The sequence below is a fragment of the Hemicordylus capensis genome, chromosome 4, assembly GCF_027244095.1.
Source record: "Hemicordylus capensis ecotype Gifberg chromosome 4, rHemCap1.1.pri, whole genome shotgun sequence".
NCBI lineage: Eukaryota > Metazoa > Chordata > Lepidosauria > Squamata > Cordylidae > Hemicordylus > Hemicordylus capensis.
Genome location: NC_069660.1, coordinates 85383746 through 85397879, shown reverse-complemented (window position 1 = coordinate 85397879; position 14134 = coordinate 85383746). Strand labels below are relative to the sequence as shown.

The 14134-nt window shown below is 44.8% G+C and overlaps 1 protein-coding gene across 3 annotated transcripts in view; it reads left to right on the top strand.

Annotated features, from left to right (window-relative positions):
• Positions 1 to 12880, top strand: part of PTCH2 (patched 2) — a 93765-nt gene extending 80885 nt beyond the window's left edge. For all 3 annotated transcript variants that reach the window (XM_053245374.1, XM_053245376.1, XM_053245375.1), the window contains 9 exons: positions 242 to 554; positions 877 to 1019; positions 1342 to 1522; positions 1764 to 2047; positions 3626 to 3763; positions 5799 to 5941; positions 6644 to 6743; positions 6997 to 7245; positions 8436 to 12880. In XM_053245374.1, the coding sequence (XP_053101349.1) occupies positions 242 to 554; positions 877 to 1019; positions 1342 to 1522; positions 1764 to 2047; positions 3626 to 3763; positions 5799 to 5941; positions 6644 to 6743; positions 6997 to 7245; positions 8436 to 8852 (1968 nt within the window). In that variant the 3' untranslated portion in view covers positions 8853 to 12880. The remainder of the gene's footprint in view (positions 1 to 241; positions 555 to 876; positions 1020 to 1341; positions 1523 to 1763; positions 2048 to 3625; positions 3764 to 5798; positions 5942 to 6643; positions 6744 to 6996; positions 7246 to 8435) is intronic.
• The last annotated feature ends 1254 nt before the right edge of the window (positions 12881 to 14134 follow it).

Genomic DNA, 14134 nt, shown 5'->3' with positions numbered 1-14134 from the left:
ATATTCATGTCTAATTTGTATATTCCCAGAATATGGGCCACTTAGATTTCGGCTCCATTGGGGCCAACTCATATTCCACATGTAGGCACTAGGGAATGGGACTGGATGGTCATAGTTCCAAAGTCCAGGCAGTCTCTTGCTTTGTTGAGAGGAGACTAAACCTCCTGACAGCAACCATGGGTTCTGCACAAGGGGAGGAGTGACTGCAACCACCTTAACCCTTTTCTTCCTTCATTTTCAGGGAATTGTGGTGGCCCTGTTTCTGGCACTGCTGGGCCTGAGTCTCTATGGCACAACCAAGGTGCACGATGGGCTCTATCTGACGGATATTGTACCACGAGGCACAAAAGAACATGCCTTCATTTCAGCTCAGTTCAAGTATTTCTCCTTTTATAACATGTTTGTGGTAACCAAGGGTGGCTTTGACTACCCCAACTCACAGGAGGCCCTCTATGGCCTGCACCAGGCTTTCACTGCCATCCAGTATGTAGTGCGTGATGAGAACCACCAGTTGCCTAAGATGTGGCTGCACTACTTCCAGGACTGGCTGCAAGGTGAGTGAAGGATTATTTGCCAACCCTCTCCTCTCCCTGCATCTGTCTTTGCAGTTATTGTTAACTGCCCAGAGACAAATGTTTGGGGTGGTGTACCAACTAGATAGATAGATAGATAGATAGATAGATAGATAGATAGATAATTGGGATGGGATGTCCTCCAGCTCTCATGGCCCGTGCAGGATATCTGGTAGTGATTGGGGAACACATCCAGTGGAGACTATGAAGGTGATATGCATAGCTGATGAGAAGAGTTCCTGCTCCTGGAATATGGGTCCTGCAGACGGTACTCCCTAAAAACTGTGTGCTCTCTGTGCCCCAGGTCTGCAGGCAGCCTTTGACCAGGACTGGGAAGCTGGCCACATCACCAAGGAGAATTACCGCAATGGGTCAGAAGATGGTGCCCTGGCCTACAAACTCCTCATCCAGACAGGCAACAAGAAGGAACCCTTCAATTTAAATCAAGTAAGTGGGAAGCCAAAGTGAACAAGTGGATAGGGAGAATGGGAGTGAACAAGCAAAGGGTACTCCCAGAACCATAAGCATTTCAATTGAGGCTTTGGTGTACCTGGCCCCTGCTGAGAAAGGGTAGAGAGTGAGAAGGGAAAGCTTCCCCTGCAGGTGTTTGGAAGCACCTTGGAGGTGGAGGTTTCAAGGGACAAAGAGGATTTTATATGGGCTGGGAAGGGTAAGCTACTGCCCAGGCGGGGACCCCTGACCTGCTAGATCAGACCTGCTAGATCTTTCTACCTGCCCCATTTACCTTTCCCTTCCACCTGCCCCACAGCTGACAACTCGTCGCCTCGTGGATGAGAATGGGATCATTCCCCCTGATATCTTCTACATCTGCTTAACAGTGTGGGTGAGCAATGACCCCCTTGGCTTTGCTGCCTCCCAGGCCAACTTCTATCCACCACCTCCAGAATGGATCCATGACAAGTATGATGCTACCGGCGAGAACCTTCGAAGTGAGTAGACCGGAGCCCTGTTCCCATTCAGCCTTCTTTCACATATTACTGTCTCAGCCTTGTCGCGGCTCATAATTTCACAGAGTAAATAGTCTTGCTGTTAGTTTCCCACATTTCCAAGCCAGTTCTGCCGTCATGTGTGAGTGGATGTATGGGCAAAGGTGGCAATTCTCCTTGGGCCGTAGTAGAGTTAGGAGATCACAGAGTCTGATTATTGCCTCTCTCTCTCTCTCTCTGTCAGTCCCAGCTGCACAGTCTCTGGAGTTTGCTCAGTTCCCTTTCTACCTCAATGGACTGCGACAGACATCAGACTTTGTGGCAGCCATTGAGAGCGTGCGTGCCATTTGCGATGAGGTGGCCCAGACACATGGTGTGCTCAGCTACCCCAGCGGCTACCCTTTCCTCTTCTGGGAGCAGTACATTGGCCTGCGCCACTGGCTTCTGCAAGCAATCAGCATTGTTCTGGCCTGCACTTTTCTGGTGTGCACTCTGCTGCTACTCAACCCTTGGACCGCCAGCATCATTGTGAGTATTCTGCTCCATAAACAGGATGCCAGGATGCTTGAATTGCCCATCCCAGACCTTATATGTAGGCGTAGTATAGTATTGTGCAATGAGATATCCAGTGCTGTGACCTGTATAAAATCTAGGAGAGATTCTAGCCCTCATGGTTGTGACAGGAAACATGGAAGCCGGGGAAGGGGAAGAAGGGCATTTGGGATTTTTTTGTGAAGTTTTTTGGGATCAGAATGCAGAACTTGAGTTATCTGCATAATTCCCTGTTCTCCCCCATGCCTCCCCTTACATAGAACCCTAAGAACTTTTCCTCTATCACCATTTAAAATTACTTCAGTTCTGCAAAAACTCAGATTTTGCAACTGGAATAAATTGGAGAAATAAAATAAGTTGATGTAATGATTTCCATCTTGTATTCCGATTACAGAAATTGAATATCAAGTTGCTGAATCTGACTTTTTAAAAATGAAAACATCTGGACTTTATATATATTTTTTCCACGAGTGCTTAAAATATTTCCACATACATGTATTAATTAAGGTATGCACAAAACAAAAACATTTGCTAGTGTGTGCATTATACAGGTATGTGCATCAGAGAGCTAGGATGGGTCACAGATTCTCATTGCGTGTGTTCAGAGTGGCAAACACACATTAGCTGCACATCTGTGTATCTGCAGCAAAAAGGCTTCTCTCTCCGCTGTCCTCAAACTTGTCTCCATGGTGCTGAAGGGGTTAAGCATAAATGTGACTGGTCTGCACATTGCTGTCCGTGTGCCCCTCTATATTTGCATTGTTATCCACCCTACAGATGGAGTGTCCACAACCCTGCACCACTGCTGCTTCTTTGTCTTTTAACTAGCATATTAATTATCTAGCATATAAAGCACCCTGTCATTCCATTGTATTAATCCTTAAGTCAGAAATCATGCACATCTTCTAGTGGCATATGAGTGCCTTATTATGAATGGCAGCTGTGAATTAATTACCATGAAGCACATGCTCACCACCATGGCCATTTGATAATTTGATATTTTTTATCCCTATCTCTGTCCCATTGTCATCATATCCATGGCTGTTGACATTTGTAGCTGTTTAACATTAATAATCTTGAGGGCTATATTATTGCTCTAAAGAAGCCAAACATCAGAACTGTAGGCTAAAATAAAATAACCAAATGATATGTTTGAAAACATGTTATACATTTTTTAACATCTTAAGGTGACATTGGGAAAGAAAAACGTGGGATTCTAGGGCAGTGCATGTATTGGAGATGTGGGGCGGGGGCAGGGGAAGGCTCATTAATACTTACTGATGAACGCTGAGGGCTTTGCAGAACTCCCTTCTGGTTTCTGACCCTACAGTCGCCCCCTCCACCCTGCAATCAGGAGGACTAGTCAAACTCGGGGCTTCTTAAACTGAATAATTAGATTCATAAATTCTGTGTATGCCATTCCGTTCTGTGTCAGGATATCTTAGATGCCTGTTTATAATTTTCTTGGTCCCTTATCATCCTGGCTATGAGTGACGTGCCAGTGACATGGCTTCTGGGTGACATGGACTACCCTGCCCCTTCTCTCCAATCTAGGTATTCGTTCTGGCTATGATGACAGTTGAGCTCTTTGGTATCATGGGCTTGATGGGCATCAAACTCAGTGCCATCCCTGTGGTCATCCTCATCGCTTCTGTGGGCATTGGTGTGGAGTTCACTGTCCATGTGGCCCTGGTAAGTTAGCAGTCACACAAGCACAACCCATTGTACTCCTACTCCATCATACATCTCTTGGTTGGTAGGTTGGAACCGTGTCAGCAAATGTTGCTCACTTTCTGTCCCTTGTACAGGTTGTGGGTTTGTACTAAAGGAAATAAATTGCCCTAAACACCTAGCAGAAAGGCCATGCACTCCCCCACCCCCAGACCAGGTATCTTGGTACGTGATTGTACTACTTTATTTCTCCAAATTGCCTTGATGGCATTCAGCAAGAACAGTTGGATGATTCAATTTTTTATAAAAATTTGATCAGTAGTGGTGTTTCCATGCGGAGTTAGTAAATGCTCAAGTGAAGTAAAAGTCAGTAAAGTGCTCAAGTAAAATAGAATCAGTAAAAGTGCTCAGGATCACTTAAAGTGGATTTTATTTATTTATTTATTTTATTTTATTTTATTTTATTTTATTTTATTTTATTTTATTTTATTTTTATACCGCCCAAAACTTACATCTCTGGGTGGTTTACAACAAAATAAAAACAAAGTAAAACCGTAGTTAAAACAAAAATGAAAAGTTTAAAACATTACAACAATTTAAACATTTTAGAAGAATATTTTAAAACAGCATTAAAACCATCAAAACAGTATTAATTAAAAGCCTGAGTGAACAGATGCATCTTTAAAGACTTTTAAAAAGCTGTCAGAGATGGGGAGGCTCTTATTTCACTAGGGAGCTCATTCCAAAGCCTGGGGGCAGCAGCAGAGAAGGCCCGTCCCTAAGTGGCCACCAGATGAGCCGGTGACAACTGCAGAAGGACCTCTCCAGTGGATCTCAGTGGGCGGTGGGGTTCATAACGAAGAAGGTGTTCTCTGAAATACCCACAGCCCAAGCTGTTTAGGGCTTTATAGGTTGTAACCAGCCCCTTGTATTTCGCCCAGAAACATATCGGCAGCCAATGTAGCTCCTTCAGTACAGGAGTTATATGGTCTCTCCGAGATGACCCAGAGACCAACCTGGCTGCCGCATTCTGGGCCAACTGTAGTTTCCGGACTACATACAAGGGGAGCCCCACAAAGAGTGCATTGCAGTAATCCACTCAGGAGGTTACCAGCAGATGTACCACTGTTTTGAGGTTGTTCACCTCAAGAAATGGATGCAGCTGGCATTTCAGCCGAAGCTGATAGAAGGCATTTCTGGCCACCGCCTCAACCTGGGAGACCAGGGAAAGGCTCGGATCCAGAAGCACCCCTAGACTGCGTACCTGTTCCTTCTGGGGAAGTGTGACCCCATCCAGAACAGGCAGATCAAAATTGTCTCTCGAGTTCCGACCCTGCACAATGAGTACCTCCGTCTTATCTGGATTCAGTCTCAGTTTGTTATCCCTCATCCAGCCCATCACCGACTCCAGGCATACATTTAGGGAGGTTATGCCCCCTCCCAATGATGCTGAGAAATAGATTTGGGTGTCATCAGCATACTGATAGCACCCTGCACCAAATCTCCTGATGATCTCTCCCAGCGGTTTCATGTAGATGTTAAACAACATCGGAGACAATAATTATTCATCAGTATTTTTTATGTATTTATTTGATTTATTTAACACACTTCTATACCACCCAGAACTCACGTCTCTGGGCGGTTTACAACAAACAAACAAAGCTAAAACATTTTAACCACCCTGTTGTAGTCTCATCCAGAATCGTCAGAGTAGCATGTAACCTAATTCTGTAATTGTGGTACAGAACCTGGGTTTGGTAGTTCTACTGGATTAATTAATGCTGAATCCAAGGGTATAATTGTGTGTGGGGTGAAAAGCAGACTCCAAACTCTCTTCTGTTGCCAAGGCAAGTAGAGTGAGAGGTATTATTTCTGGAGGAGGCTATCCTAGCTCGAGCAATAGCACCAGACTTGGTGTGCAAGGACAGTTTTAAGTATTTGGCTCTTGACATCCTTCCCCCCAGTTTGGTATTTGACCAGGACACTGTGCGTTGGTCCATTGGAGTGGCTGTTTGGAGAAGTTTTTCCTTAGTTCTGACTGTTCATCTTTCTTCAGGGCTTCCTCACAGCCATTGGCAACCGGAACCTGCGCTCCACTGTGGCCCTAGAGCACATGTTTGCCCCTGTGATGGATGGTGCTGTCTCCACTCTGCTGGGTGTGCTTATGTTGGCTGGTTCAGAATTTGACTTCATTCTGAGGTACTGCGACTTTCTTCTCCACTTGTCTATATATTCCAGTGGGTATGGCACTAGGCCCCCTGCAGGTGTCATGACAAATGTCAAGGGAACACAGACAGAGGCTGATGCAATTCAAGGACTAGGGCTAGATTGGGCCAGGTCTAGATTGGCATACTACCAGATTTGGAGCAGGATAGAAATCCCCCTGTTCAACATAGCAACCTATAAAGGACTGAAGTTAGGCTCTTCCATGGGTCATTTATTCTATGTCTTGCACCTTTCTCTACAGCACTGGAGACATAACTATTTTAGGAGGCTCTGTTGACTTAGAGTGTGAAACACTCTATTATCCATATGTGTCTAAACAGAATATGTATGAGTGAACTGTGTGTGTGTATGTGAGAGGGAGAGGGAGAGCAGAAGAGTAATGAATGTAATAGTAATTAGGATGCTATTGAGAGCGAGCGAGCAGGGTTTGGTGTATTAATTTGGAAGGCTATCCTAGCTCTATACTCTGTAGTGCCTTGATGAGCGACCCAGATGCTTTGCTGACATCTGCCACCACCTGGATAAATAAATAGTCTCCTCTCTCACAGAGACCTCAGAGCAGCACTGTGTCTCAGTAACTAGGATGTGGAATGAAAATGGGCAATCACAGCTCTGTTACATGCAGTTGATCTGCACACATGATAATCACTGACCTCTTTCTCCTCCACCCGCAAGGTATTTCTTTGCTGTGCTCACCATCCTGACAGTTCTGGGACTGCTCAATGGCCTGGTGCTGCTGCCCGTCCTGCTGTCTATCATTGGGCCACCTGCTGAGGTGAGAGTACTCCTGCTTCTGATCCTCTTGCTCCAGCAGAAAGCCATGGAGAAGTGGGGGGGAAGGGATCCTGCATCTCATCCACATCTTGTCATTCAATTAGAGTGGAGGGAAGTAGCACTCTTGCTCTGTGTGAGTCGCTGAGCAGTGCTTCTGTGTGTGCTTAAGGGTCACGTTTGAAGGCACATGATCTGGAGACCTCTTGTCTGGCACCCTGTCCTCTCAATATGCCTTTCTGGTTTACCTCATACAGGTCACCCCTGCAGACAATGGCAGTCGCCTTCCGACACCATCCCCTGTTCCTCCACCCATCAGCCACCACAGTTTTTATGTGCGCCGGCATGGCGGGGCCTTTGGTGACTCCTCAGACTCGGAATACTACTCGGAAAGTACCGGCACATCAGATACTGGTGAAGATGACCGCAGCACCTACATCATCCCACCAACACAATCACACATCCTGGTCAAGGCCAGCAAAAGCCCCAGCTTTCCCAAAATCACTGTAAGTGTCCACCAGGATGCAGAGTAGCCAAAAATGTGATGTCTCTAGATCAGGGCTGCTCAACTTCGGCTCTCCTGCAGATGCTGGCCTACAGTTCCCATAATCCCTGATTATTTGCCACTGTGGTTGGGGATTATGAGTGCTGAAGTTGAGCAGCCCTGCTCTAGATGAACAGGGTTTAGTGTGATGGAAGGGTTCTAGCTCCAGTTTGAGGGTACTGGCTGTGATGTGCAATTCTAGCATTTCCAGTAGAACTTTTAGTGTTGCTGCTGAAGACAGCTAGTGAAGCAGCAGTTTCACTATAGAGAACCAGTGGTAGTGCTACCAGCATTACCACAGTTTCTCCCATTCACAAAAATGGGGATAAATACAAGCCCAATTTGGACATTATGCTGTATGAGTATACAGATGTCTTCACACTTGTACATGTGTTTGTGTGAATGACTGTACCTGTTTTCATTTTAAAAGTTAACCTGGATACAGGACCTTCAAATGCATGGTACAGATAGGAAGTGTGCTTCTGTACCTGTGTACACTGTAACGTGTGAATGTGCCTACAGTAACACTGGTAGCGCTACTTCCAATTCTTTACAGTGGCACTGTTGCTTCTGGGTCTGTCACAAATTCTGACAGAGACTTTAGAACTGCACATTATGTTGGCCATGTCCCTTAGTGAGTTGGGAGGGGAGGAAAGATGGAAGTCAGGACTTCTGGCGTTTATCACTATTGTTGAGGTACAAATGGGCATTGAGTGAATTCAAGTGGAGGGCCTGGGAAACAGAATTCCTGGAATCTCTCACAAAGGAGTGGGCCATAGGAAGATAGAGCAAGGGCACTGGAAAGCAGGAATCCTAGACTTTTCCCTTTAAGGTACAGCATAACATACTGGTCTATTGGGGGTATAGGAGTCAAGACTCTGGTCCCAGATCAATGAGGGCTTTAGGAGTTATAACAGATGGTGCCAAGAAATAGTCATTGAAGGCTCCATGATTTATAATTTCAGAAGACTATCTTACTCTGTTGGTACTTAGGTTTCTCCTTGCATGGAAGTAGTGCTTCACTGTTTGAAAACTCAGAGAGATGTGAAATGGTCATGGTTTCTTACGTTAACAGCTCTCCCTGATAACAGTGTTTTGTTAGTGTGCTCTTTCCTATCCAACACACAAATCTTTCTCTTTGCTTCTGGGCAGGTGGTGAAAAGCTACAAGACAAGCTTGGAATCGCCTCTTTCATTGAACAGCCCAGACTGGACCCAGCCCACAACTCCTGGAGGCCACTTACCATCCACCACCACAGATGTCAAGAATGCTTCACATCAGCAAGAACAACACAACCACCACAGACTTGGGCCTTGGTTGACTCGGACTGCCCCTGTTCCCCCTCGGACCAACCCCACTGCCCTGAGCACCAAAGTGTCACCTCTTGGACCTGGTGGTACCTTCACCACAGTGACAGCCACTGCCTCAGTGATGCTGGCCTTGCACCCGTCGCTTCCTGGTTCCTGCCGGGGCTACACACACGAGGGCTTTGAATCTGATGGCCTTGAAGAGCCTGGCCTAGACCCACCTAACAGCTTGGAACTGCAGGACCTAGCCCAGAGGCACTAGCTCCCCACTTTCGCCAGCCCAAGACCCTGGCTCTAGAACTCCCACCTCAGGGATGGAGTGTGCAGAGCATCCCATGTGGGGTCAGGGGACCCAGGTTCACACATCATGGATTGTGAAGCAGAGATGTCGAAGCTCCTGCACCAGGTCTCTCTAACTCTAGATCTAGACAGTGCCTTTGAAAACTGGAGCCATGAGGCCAGATGAGTGCTGCAGTGTCTACTCACTGAAGAAGTTGATGGGAGAATCTCTCAGCACCTGGTACTCCACTCTCCCATGCCTGGTTTCTCTAGGCAAATCTGCCACCAAAAAGCGTGCTGGGTCCTTTGGTCGCCAGGGCTTCTGGCTCCAAAACATGCCCAGTTTGTATCCTTATGTTGGACTGATGGCCCATACAGCATCGGGTCCGCTCACTTGCAGACAGGGAAATTGCAGCCCCATCAGATCTGGAAAGTGAAAGCGACCATTCCCCCATATGCTTTGTGAACCATTTCCTGTCCATGTTGTGGGCAGGGCATCAGAATTGCCCAAACAACCCACCCTCCCATGGAGAGAACAGGACTCAACTTATGTGTGGGGAACTATCCCACATTGTGCTGCTATTCTTTTATTTTTATTAATATTAATATTATTATTATTATTATTAAGCTGTATAAAAAGATTCACAAACCCTCCCCTTTATAATTATAATAATTATTTTTATTATTTTCACAGCTCCCTCATTAAAAAAAGAAAAGAAAAGTGAAGGTATCCCTTTAAGGGGAAATACCAGGGTGAGTTTGTATTAGGGAGAGCACCCCCTTGGAGTGTGGAGTGGAGGGAGCATGCAATGGAGGGGCACCATGTGTCTGACTCTTTATGTTCTATGCAAGCTGTTTGGGACGGGCTGCACTCCGCTCCCGCTTCCACCAGCCTGACTGCCCTGTGGCTGTTCTAAATTTCGTTAATCCCCTCTCTACCATACCGTGCACACCCCCAGACTGTCCTTTGTGCTCCATTCTTTAACTTACCTGCCTCTTTGTTTCCCAAGATAGTCCATCACTAGAGAGTCTCCTGAACAAAACAGTTTGAAGTACTTCCAGAGTCTCAGCAGCATCCTTCCGCAGTTGTATCAATGGGGCATCATTTATGTCTCATAAAAGAGGGGATTGTCCAGAATGGAGAATTCTGTCCATAGGATTTGTTGGCCCATTTGCTTCACATGGGTGGAGATCAGAGCTGGGACATCTGGAAGGACAACTCGTAGAGATGTGGGATTATCTTTTTTCTGAATCCATACATTAAGGGGTGCCTCTCACAAGAGAGTTGGTACTCTGATGCAGCTGCCTGAGTAGAAAATTCACATATTCTGGGTTAGTTGTGAAGGGAGTATTTCAAATGGGAATGTGAGGTGTCTCAAAAGGACAATACTCGTGTAAGAAAACAGAGTAGCCTTGTGATAGATTCAACAGCTCTCTACACTCAGCTGACGTATATTTGTAGAATATTACCAGTTCTCATTGGGGTTGCTGGCACACATACATTTTTGGTCACTTGACAAACACATGGTGTTTTTCTTATATTAGCTGATTGGCTCCTTGATCTGTGTACTTGTGGCACATGAAGCATTCATACCACACTTCAGAAGTGATGGTGTACAGTTCCCACCACCACGCTCTTACACAGAGTTTGTCTGCATAAGAAAATCATCATATATCTCATGAATTATTTTTTTTTTTAACTTGAGCCCAGTGGGGGGTTTTGGATGACAGAAGTCTCTCCCACTCAAAAAGATCCCCATGTCGTTGTCAAAGCAGAAAGTGTGCATAGAAGGAGGCAAGGGTTGGGCAAAAAGCTCTATTTCCTGCCCAAAAGAATGAGCGCTGTGGTTGCTGTTTCTGCTTCGGAATGATCTATTTCCGGTTCAGCTTCTTTGGCTGAAAATCCAGAAATGAACTGTCATTTGGCAGCAAGATTGGTTCTAAAGGACCAGTTCCATTTCCATTTGATATGCTTGGTTTCCACATAACCAAGTCAAAATTGCTTTTATGAAACGTTTCAGTTTTTCCATTCTGGTTCAGGACAGAAACCTGAATTTTGCCTGAAATTTGACGTGCTGTTTTCTGGCCAGCTCTGTCCTAGGAATTGCAAGAGAATGGCTCACATCCTATGTATTGAAACACAACACTTGCTGGATTTTTTAAAAATGTGTTTTAAGTGATCCCTCCCCCCCCACACACACACACACTTTTTGGAGCTGCTCTAATTGAAAAGGAGCCAGGATGGCAGCTGGAGCAATATTCCTTATGGGTTTGGATTCTTGACATAATGTTATCAACATCCCTATGTTGAACAATGGCCACTCCCTATTTAAGTTAGAATCAAAATTGTGTATTGTTCAATGTTCTGTTCTTTCACCTGCTGTGTTTTGTTGTTGTTTTGTTTTTGAGGGGAGGGGACCTGATAGAGTGCTGCAATTTTCAGCAAGTACTGTGATGAGATTGAGACACTAGAAAGGAAGCTAAATTTCTCAAACTTCTCTTGCAGGCAGAGCTGTCCCTACCCAATAGGCACTAGTGCTTGGGGCAGCAGATTTCCAGGGGCTTCCAACTAATTTGTAAATCTCTCAAAGGGTAGCACAATTCCCTGTCCCAGATCCTCACGACAAGTAGATCTCAGCTGGGTGGACAAATTGTGTCCCTCTGGTCTTTTAAATTTTAGGCTCTTGATTCTTAGGAAACCTATTTACTTGTATGATACAGGGAATGAGTTGTAGTTGGGGAAACTTTCTGAGGGAGAAAGCAATTCCTCCACTGTATCAGACACTGTTAACCCCCTGAGGAGGCAACACCCCACTCCCATATCTGATTAGAACAAAGTGCAGGGGTGGGGAGCAAAATTACTTTTCAGAGATGGAGGAAGCAAAATAACTTTTTAGCAAGCCCTGGCTACAGGTTCAGAAGTGCATAGGCTTCATGAAGCCACCCTAGATTGCAGAGGCTGCTCAGCATGATTCTGCCCAATAATTAGAGGCAATTAGTTTTTTCTCTGAACAGTTTGCTAATGTGTCCAGTGGGTTAATGCTTACAGCTTGCTCTTTAGAATTGGATAAAACAAGTAGTGCAGCTGTCCTCCACTTTTCTTGTAGTGTGGGCTGTACCTCTGGGGCTTTGTGTGGAAATTGTGACCTGTTTGGGAATAAAATGGTGTATCACTTTTGGGCACAGAAGCTGAAGCATTACAGTCAACCAGCTTACTTGCCTGTGTGAAAGAGAGAGTGCCAAGCTAATTCAGCCTGGAATCTATTTCCCCAATGACTTTCTTCCTTCTAAACCCCAGGCACTTTAAATCCCCTTTATCACCCAATAACTGCTGTAATTTTATTCCCCAACCTATGTTTTATTCCCTATTGATTTGTTGCTGTCAAGGGAGAGTCTGTTGAGGTTTTCACATTTTGCTTGTGTGAACCCTCATGGCATCTTCAGTAGGATTAGGCCTCCTGTTGAAATGAATTCAGCTGATTAAAGTAAAAGCTACCAGTGATCTCTGGGGTCTGGAGCGATTTCCCTTTACACAGAAACTTGCCACATGGCAGGGACTGATCCAGCTGTTTGGATCTGTCCAGTTTTTACACCATGAAGCTACTTTATAGGCCAGGAACTACTGTAAAGGTTCAAATCTAGCAACATCTGACATGTCTGCCCCACTTCTCCCTTTCTCCTTTCCACCCACCCACTGCCTGAAAACAGCTAAGTGCTTCTAGGAAACCCATAATAGAAATGGTGCTTTCCCCCCCAGACTGGTACCAGCAACATGTGGGGGAATGGTGAAAAGGGGACACATTGTGTGTGCATGTGTGTATTTGTGTGCGCGTGTGCATGTGAGTATGTAGCAGGTGTGCTGGAGACCTTTTAACCTGAAATGTTGTCATGCCATATAAATTATTTATATTAAAAAGAAAAAAGATTTATTTTTGTAGTTTGTACAGACCTCTAGCCTTGCAATTGAAGTTTTATTTTTAAAATTAAATATATATATTATATATAAACCTATCTTCTAATTGTTTCTGTGTGCTGTGTCCTTTGATCCCCACTGGAATGGGGGAGCTTGTGTCTGTAGTCAAGAATACACACACCTAGACGTAGGGTTCCATCTTGGGAAATGTTGAGTTTGTGCCCAGAAGCAGTCCATGTATGCAAGTGTGATATATGCACATACACATGTATATCTTGCCCTTTCTCCAAGGAACTCACTAACATCCTCTTCCCCTCCCCCATTTTATCCTTCTAACAACCCTGTGTTGGGCTAAGAGATAATGGGTCACCCAGTGAGCTTCCAGGCTGAATGGGGATTTGAACCTGGGTTGCCCAACATTCTAACCACTACAGCATAACTAAATACCCTCTGCTGCTAGAAAAAACCAGTTCTGCTGCATTAAAATACGAATTTTGCATTATATATGAAATTTAAAGATTGTTTTATGCTTTTCTACTTCAGTACTCAAAGCAGTACTATTTTGCTGTTTGAGTTTCCACATAATCTAGAATATTTTGTCACGGCCTGGGGTGATAAAGAGCACTGGAAGGACACTGATATCCCACCAAGGCTTATTTTGCTTCTTCAGTGTTCAGTATTGTGTGTTATCTTCTCCTCCCACCCCATTTCCCCCCCCCCCTAAATTTCTCTGCAACTTCAGCAGTGAGTCTCTAGGCATTTTTGCCAGTCTTTTTTTTAAGTCTGAAATGTAGTGAATATTGTTGAGGAGAGACAGTAATCCTGAAGAGAGGCAATTTAAGATCAAAATAAATTTCTAGTCAATGTTATTTTTTTTTTCATGTAGGGAAATTTTTCAGGTAGGAAATGCCAAAGAAGCAGCAGAAAGCAGAGCATTGCTTGTGAAATACAGTCCCTCCAGTCAGTCTGAAGGCCCAGAGGCTGTGTGGGCATAGGCAAAGATTAGCACGAAGAGGGTTCTTGCAGGCTCAGACAGTAACAGAACATCTTGTGAAATTACTTCATGAAAGGGAGTATTGAGGCCAATTCTGATGTGATATTTTAAACTCCACAGAAGAATACCTGAGGCATATGAATATGGGAATTCAAAATGCAAGTAGATCTCGTAAATATAAAGATTTTTAGATGGTCCAATTTGATTTCCCCCCCTCTAACGAGCTGGATTTTGTTTTTTGTTTTTTAAATCAATTCTTGAAACTGTTATTTCACATGTTACATGTATAAAACAGTACACAATGTTTTGTGCAAATTAGCAGAAGCCTGGAGTGTATAAACTGTGCAAGTAGGAAGGG